The sequence below is a fragment of the Diaphorina citri genome, unplaced genomic scaffold, assembly GCF_000475195.1.
Source record: "Diaphorina citri unplaced genomic scaffold, Diaci psyllid genome assembly version 1.1 scaffold1026, whole genome shotgun sequence".
Classification (NCBI taxonomy): domain Eukaryota; kingdom Metazoa; phylum Arthropoda; class Insecta; order Hemiptera; family Psyllidae; genus Diaphorina; species Diaphorina citri.
Window position 1 is genome coordinate 71210 of NW_007378456.1, and position 8326 is coordinate 79535.

Genomic DNA, 8326 nt, shown 5'->3' on the forward strand with positions numbered 1-8326 from the left:
AACCGGATGTCAATCAATAGGAAAAAGAGCATAAAATGTTACGATTACGACCGACCGACCCTTTGAAAAAGCAAGCAAAAAGGTTAGAGAGTTATTTTGTTGTACAGGATACAGGTCTACACTAGGTATCTAACGTTTTACTCGTACACTTCCTTGTGATCTGCTTTCACTTTTTCCTCTGAAAGCGGTTAACTTGAAGGGGCTCTTCCACCCAACTACTCACTTGGCAATCGCAACTCTAAGTTTCTAAATTTATAAATGAAAGAACAAGGGGGTCTGTACCCAAAATGCCTTAAGTATCTAATAAATAGAGAGTGTTATATCAACGGCCCTGAAATGAAAATACATATTACTATCGTTGAATATACATAGATCAACTAATAATGTCTTATTTACGTTATAGGTACATTGATTTGTGTCTTCTGCTTTTGATTTTCGTCGCGTCTCATGTCGCGTACAACTTGGGCGTCTTGGGCCTATAACTATTAATCGATCAACATTGTTGTGACATTTGTCGAATAAGTTTGGTCGTCCATTTGTCATTTCCTTTTGATAGTGACTAGGTAGGTATATGTAATTATTTATGTATTTTATTTGGTTGTTTATTGAATTATTTTTTTAAAGCACCTAGGCACTCTCTAGAGCTAGAGGAATGTAATTATTTATGTATTTTATTTGGTTGTTTATTGAATTATTTTTTTAAAGCACCTAGGCACTCTCTAGAGCTAGAGGATTTTTAATGCTCCTCTTTTTACGGGTTATACGTAGGTATGCACCTATCTTCTTTTCTCCCTCTCTCGACCAATCTTACAATGTTTCAAGACAGTATCCCATTTATTACCCATAGCCAGTAGCTCAGTGTATGAATAATACATCAGCATATACATAGGCCCTTCTCAAATACTCGCCTGTACAGAGGTACCTCCCTCCTGCCTAAATGCTACAGCCAACTTTATCTTGTAAATAATATACTCGAGCAATACATATAAGAAACGAACATTCTGAACAATTAAATCCTGGCGTTTTCATCTACTTAGATAGGTTGATTTACTTTCTCACGGTCCATATTCCACCATTAGTTTCCGTTTTTGATATAATTGAAAGTTCCATAAAACTAGAGAAACTGAAGGAGACTCTCACGAGGCTGTACCTCACCTTCCCAAGAAAGTAATCAGGGATCTCCTGGTAAGCAGAAAGGCATGGGCTATGGTAGACTGCCTGAGTATGATTACAATGCTCACTACCAAGGGCAAATGGGGTTTGTCTGGCTAATTATCAAGAGGTCGCAGGTTCAAATCCCACTAAACCCCGTCAAGGTAAAGATTTTTTTAAGAAGTTTGATAGAGGGAACTGTAACTGCTTTAAGGTCTTATCGTCCCGAAATCGGAGAGAGAAGGAAGACAGGATAGGAGGAAGCCAGCCGTTCCGAGAACGAACATTATCCCTTCAGGATAAAATCCGCCTCGGGTGGGAATCGAACCCGCGGCCTAACGCTTACGAAGTAGTCGCGCTACCAACCAAGCTAACTGGGCTGGCCAGGGAGGATGTGAAAGCGAAAAGGTCAACTGTTTGGGTGTCTAGTTTTCATTTCAGTGGATGCACTTCTGGCACTTACATGGGTGTCTATTCTCATTAGTCTCATTACCTATCTACAGTACCTAATCATTAGAATCAGATGTGATATGGTTACCACCGTCCACGACGTTATTTAACATCAGTGGTTCTCTGGGAATGGAAGGTTGTACCTACCTATAGGTACCTATACCTTTTTTTTTCAAGCTTAAATTAGGTATCAGTAGCACCCTCTTGCGATTGAGTGATAAAGCTCTCAAAGACTCAAACAAAAGTACAGTGCTGCCACATAGGCGGAAGTTTTGAGTACTTTTAAAAATGTTCGTGCTTCAAAGAGAATAAAATCATCTGACACACATTGAAAAAGAGTATAACGTGTATTGCACATTGCATATTTATAAAAAAGTTTGAACTTTTTTGGACCCAAATCATCAGGCTAAATTCAATGTCCCCTAGTTTGCTAGGTTGGTCGCTTGTCTGCCTTGTAAGCGCTTTAGCGGGTTCGGATTTTAGCTTTCCGCCCTGGGCGGAACAGATGGCTTTCTCCTATCCTGTCTAGATTAACAGCCCTGTCAAGCCCATACAAATCAAATGGAATTTAACAGGCCTACTAAGAACTGAAAAAATATCGGTGAAATCCACTGTTGGAGTTACATAAAGTACTTATTATTATTTGCAAAACTCAAAGTAAATAACAGTTCCGCTAGACTTGCACGTAGGAGGAGATTAGGTTTGAGTTGCAACTTTCAGTGCCTCCCTTTCTTCCTCTCGTCATAGATAACGGACCGAGATAATTGGCCATTGGCTGACTTGCACGTATGAGGAGATTAGGTTTGAGTTGCAACTTTCAGTGCCTCCCTTTCTTCCTCTCGTCATAGATAACGGACCGAGATAATTGGCCATTGGCTGGAATCATTCCACCGTGAAAGTTGCATACATCAACCTCGATTGACGATGCACTTTCAGGTACTTAAGGAACCTGACAATTCATTACAGCTTTATACCTAGGTACCTACATAGGTCCCTAATAAGGCAATCTGAGATACTAGCTCTTATGTCTTGTATAACCTGAGATATCTACCTTCGCAAATTTAGAGTAGGCGACACAGATTGTGGTTTAAAAATAAGAATGATTACAGAATCATTGACTTAGGTCCTAATAAGGCAATCTGAGATACTGGCTCTTATGTCTTGTACCTATAACCTGAGATATCTACCTTCGCAAATTTAGAGTAGGCGACACAGATTGTGGTTTAAAAATAAGAATGATTACAGAATCATTGACTATTTTTGGCATGATGTCGGTTCCCAAGAAATCGCTTGAATGATGACAGAAATCGGTCTATTTTTGTCACAACTCGATCTAACAGCCTGTCAGCTTAACAGCCCTGTCAAGCCTATACAAATCAAATGGAACTTAACAGGCCTACTAAGAACTGAAACAATATCGGTGAAATCCACTGTTGGAGTTACATAAAGTATTATTATTTGCAAAACTCAAAGTAAATAACAGTTCCGCTAAACTTGCACGTATGAGGAGATTAGGTTTGAGTTTGCAACTTTCAGTGCCTCCCTTTCTTCTTCTCGTCATAGATAACGGACCGAGATAATTGGTGATTCTCATGATTTTTTTTTTATTATCTCAGAAAAAACTATAAAAATTAAAAAAAATATTGAGACTAAAACGAAGAAAAAGCCATTGGCTGGAATCATTCCACCGTGAAAGTTGCACACATCAACCTCTCGATTGACGATGCACTCTCAGGTACTTGAGGAACCTGACTATTCATTACAGCTTTATACCTAGGTACCTACATAGGTCAAATAAATATGAAAATAGTGAAATAAGAATCTCAGAAATGTAAAGAAAAGTTTAAATACAAGGAAAGGCCTGAAAGATTGTTTTGATTCTATCTTTTATCTTCACTCATTGGCTGGAATCATTCCACCGTGAAAGTTGCACACATCAACCTCGATTGACGATGCACTTTCAGGTACTTAAGGAACCTGACAATTCATTACAGCTTTATACCTAGGTACCTACATAGGTCAAATAAATATGAAAATAGTGAAATAATCTCAGAAATGTAAAGAAAAGTTTAAATAAAAGGAAAGGCCTGAAAGATTATTTTGATTCTGTCTTTTATCTTCACTTTAAAGCTTTAAACTTGAAGAAGAAATGACAGACTAGCTAGCACTTACTCACAAGTAGAAGTTATGCCACTATGTAGGTACCCTCAATATTTGTGTCCATATTTGTATTGACATGGTTAACAAACGCTTGAGACATGGAATCGCCATATATGGCCACTCCACTACTGATAAGGACAATTGAGTGGTCCTTTGCCATATATGGGCAATCGATTCTGAACTCAAATGACAACCTAATACATAGATAATTATGCCGACCTGTATCTGAGAATTTAAAAAAGTTACTGATTGCAATCTCTGATTTATGAGGTCATCTGTGCAGGTAGGCTTTAAACATGAAGAAGAAATGACAGACTAACTAGCACTTACTCACAAGTAGAAGTTATGCCACTATGTAGGTACCCTCAATATTTGTGTCCATATTTGTATTGACATGGTTAACAAACCTACATCTAAGTCTCAGGTTAGGCTTTTTGTGTATGGAGTTAAGCAGAGGGGCTCTAGTAAGTACTTGTAATCTATGCCATTTAGCCATCTTGCCAGCTGAACTCATCATTATCATTACCATTTTAGTTGTCCTCACGAGGCTCAGTTTTAATTCACTTCATCTAGTGTCTGATATGTATGTACCTAGTAGCTTTATCGCAATTTGACTGATTGAATTTGATTTAAACTGTCGTAGAATTCGAAGATGGGTTCTAGAATGAGTTACGTTTCTATTTCAAAAGATTTGTACCTATAAGTTCAGCCATTTGTTCACTTACACAAAGGAACCTTATCGGTTCTAGAAATGATTAGCTTATTTAGGAATGATTTTTGTTTCCATGAGATTTGGACAAGTGCGTTATTTTGTTACATGAACTCACAACTTACAACTTAACCACAGAAGCAAGACTGATTGACAGACTGAAAAGTTTTCACCGCAAGACTGATGCTTCGGGGGCCAAAAAACCACAAATCTTGGGTTGAATGAATGTTACTTTGACTTCCTAAATTCTTGACGGAGATTTTGGTTTTTATATGACCTTGAGAGATCGAGATGAAGGAATTAGCATCTGTTTGTTTCTTCTGTGATTGTGGTTATAAGATTGGAAATATTTAGGAAAATGGTTAGGAGGATTGAATGAATGTTACTTTGACTTCCTAAATTCTTGATGGAGATTTTGGTTTTTATAAGACTTAGCGAGATCGAGATGAAGGAATTAGCATCTGTTTGTTTCTTCTGTGATTGTGGTTATAAGATTGGAAATATTTAGGAAAATGGTTAGGAGGTACTTTAGAGTTTAGTTCAATAATAAATAAGTATTTTTCGATTTGTTTTATGTACATTGTACATCGACTACAACTAATTTCTTCTACACTAATGTAATTATCCAAGTATCTTACACATCTTTCTTAACCACTGTTATCTCTAACCATCCAACTATCTTCTCTGCTTACAGCGTGAGTGTATCTCTATCCACGTTGGACAAGCCGGAGTCCAGATCGGTAACGCCTGTTGGGAACTGTACTGTCTGGAACATGGCATCCAGCCTGACGGTCAGATGCCCTCAGACAAGACCATCGGTGGTGGAGACGACAGTTTCAACACATTCTTCAGTGAGACCGGAGCTGGCAAACATGTACCCCGTGCAGTGTTTGTTGACCTGGAACCCACCGTAGTCGGTAAGTTTCCTATGGAGGTTGAGCCAGTCAATAGCGATACAGCAATTGGGGTTGTAAAACTATGACAACGAAAGATGAGATCCATGGGTCTAAATTTTGTTTGAACTACCTGGTGAAGTTTGGAAAGTTTCAAACGAAATAAAAAAAATATTTGAAAATTAACAAATAAAATAATAGTAATTTACAGTTGCATTTTTCTAATGAACATGTCTCATCTTCTTGCTTGCAGATGAAGTACGTACCGGCACCTACAGACAACTGTTCCACCCTGAACAACTCATCACTGGTAAGGAAGATGCCGCTAGACAGATAGGAGAATACTCGTGAAGTATTTTGTCAGAATGCATGAGTTTTGGAACATGCAGGGTCAGAGCCCTATCCAGGCACGAGATTAAACACATTGATAATATTTCACAGGGAACTTAAAAAGACAGAGTGGAGCAAAGCGTGATACTTACTCTATGTAGGTAACTCTAACCAGCTTAGCTAGCTGTCAGCTTTTCAAAGGGTTCTCTCCGCTTTTAAAAAATAAGCACAATTCCTCACGATGGTTGATTGAGGTTCAGGACGAGCTAATTAAACAGGACTTGAGACCATCACACCGGTGTATGGCCGATAGAAAAGATATTTTTCCTTTATTCTGCCAACACCATTCGGATATAGCTGATGCCGCTACAACAACAACAACAACAACAACAACAACAACAACAACAGTTCTTTGTTCTATGCTCTCCGCTCCTCTCTGTTCTCAATGTTCTTACACTAAGAGAGATGGGAGAGGAAATTGAAGGGAGTGATATTATGAGTATTGTGAAACATGGGTTTTTTTGTCGGCTCTAGAACAAGGTGGTACCTCCAGAAAAACGGGAATGACTCATAGGGAAATAGGGAGTGGTATGAGATATGATGCAGACATGAAACTGAGGAACGAAGGGGGTTTCATGTTATAAAGGGGGTGATAATATGAGTCACCATTTCACCACCTAACCACAGACTGGGTATTAAATGGGGGGGATAGGGAGGGAGGGTTTGATTCCTTCCTCTGTCTCGCTCGCTTGTCTGTCTGTCTCTCCTCCTCCTCCTCCTCCTCCTCCTCCTCCTCCTCCTCCTCCTCTTTTTCGACTGGTGTCTGCCAACAACTACGCCAGAGGTCACTACACCATTGGAAAGGAAATCGTCGATCTAGTCCTAGACAGAATCCGTAAGTTGGCTGACCAATGTACCGGACTGCAAGGTTTCCTCATCTTCCACTCCTTCGGAGGAGGTACCGGCTCAGGATTCACCTCCCTGCTGATGGAACGTCTCTCTGTCGACTACGGAAAGAAATCCAAGCTGGAGTTCGCCATCTACCCCGCCCCACAAGTCTCCACCGCTGTTGTTGAACCCTACAACTCCATCCTCACCACTCACACCACCCTGGAACACTCCGACTGTGCCTTCATGGTCGACAACGAAGCCATCTATGACATCTGTCGCCGTAACTTGGACATCGAGCGTCCCACCTACACCAACTTGAACAGACTGATCGGTCAGATTGTATCCTCCATCACTGCCTCCCTCAGATTCGACGGTGCCTTGAACGTTGACTTGACCGAGTTCCAAACTAACTTGGTGCCCTACCCTAGAATCCACTTCCCTCTGGTCACCTACGCCCCAGTCATCTCTGCCGAGAAAGCCTACCACGAGCAACTGTCCGTGGCTGAAATCACCAACGCCTGTTTCGAACCCGCTAACCAGATGGTCAAATGTGACCCACGTCACGGCAAGTACATGGCTTGTTGTATGTTGTACAGAGGAGACGTTGTCCCCAAAGATGTCAACGCTGCCATCGCCACCATCAAGACCAAGAGAACCATCCAGTTTGTAGACTGGTGTCCAACTGGTTTCAAGGTTGGTATCAACTACCAACCCCCCACTGTTGTCCCAGGAGGTGATCTCGCCAAGGTACAACGTGCTGTCTGCATGTTGTCCAACACCACCGCTATTGCTGAGGCCTGGGCTCGTCTGGACCACAAGTTCGATCTGATGTACGCCAAGAGAGCTTTCGTTCACTGGTACGTAGGAGAAGGTATGGAAGAAGGAGAATTCTCTGAAGCCCGTGAAGATTTGGCTGCTCTGGAGAAGGATTACGAGGAGGTTGGCATGGACAGTGTTGAGGGAGAAGGCGAAGGTGCTGAGGAATACTAAACTCAAACTCTGAAATCCTAGAAACCAATACCCGCGCTCGACATGAAACGCTTCCAACAAAACTCACTGTAGGAGAAGGTATGGAAGAAGGAGAATTCTCCGAGGCCCGTGAAGATTTGGCTGCTCTGGAGAAGGATTACGAGGAGGTTGGCATGGACAGTGTTGAGGGAGAAGGAGAAGGTGCTGAGGAATACTAAACTCAAACTCTGAAATCCTAGAAACCAATACCCGCGCTCGACATGAAACGCTTCCAACAAAACTCACGCTTTAAACTTTGAAATCATCCAAAACTTGCATTCGAAAAATATAAACTTTGAGATTGAATCTGGATTATCTGCAATAATAGACTGATGTAATAATATTTTTTTTCTGAAACAATTCCATATTTTTATTTATGTTTACACATTGACTGTCACGAATACTTTTTTATATTTTTGTACTTACCTACGAAAAAAAACTCGAGCAACTAGAGATTGAATCTGGATTATCTGCAATAATAGACTGATGTAATAATATTTTTTTCTGAAACAATTCCATATTTATATTTTTGTTTACACATTGACTGTCACGAATACTTTTTATATTTTTGTACTTACCTACGAAAAAAAACTCGAGCAATATAAGAAACGAACATTCTGAACAATTAAATCCTGGCGTTTTCATCTACTTAGATAGGTTGATTTACTTTCTCATGGTCCATATTCCACCATTAGTTTCCGTTTTTCATATAATTGAAAGTTCCATAAAACTA

At 40.2% G+C, this 8326-nt stretch overlaps 2 protein-coding genes across 2 annotated transcripts in view; both read left to right on the plus strand.

Moving 5' to 3' along the window:
* The window catches only part of LOC103513789 (neural cell adhesion molecule 2-like), a gene marked incomplete at its 5' end in the record, with an annotated part of 61968 nt that extends 60696 nt beyond the window's left edge, over positions 1-1272 (plus strand). Inside the window, one exon of the mRNA XM_026826900.1 lies at positions 1105-1272. Within this exon, the coding sequence (XP_026682701.1) occupies positions 1105-1272 (168 nt within the window). The remainder of the gene's footprint in view (positions 1-1104) is intronic.
* Positions 1273-5156: 3884 nt separating this feature from the next.
* LOC103513788 (tubulin alpha-1 chain) lies at positions 5157-7642 on the plus strand. The gene is made up of 3 exons (XM_026826901.1): positions 5157-5388; positions 5618-5686; positions 6518-7642. Exons 1-3 carry the CDS (start codon positions 5268-5270, stop codon positions 7573-7575), a joined length of 1248 nt encoding a protein of 415 aa, XP_026682702.1. The 5' UTR covers positions 5157-5267; the 3' UTR covers positions 7576-7642.
* Positions 7643-8326: the final 684 nt, after the last annotated feature.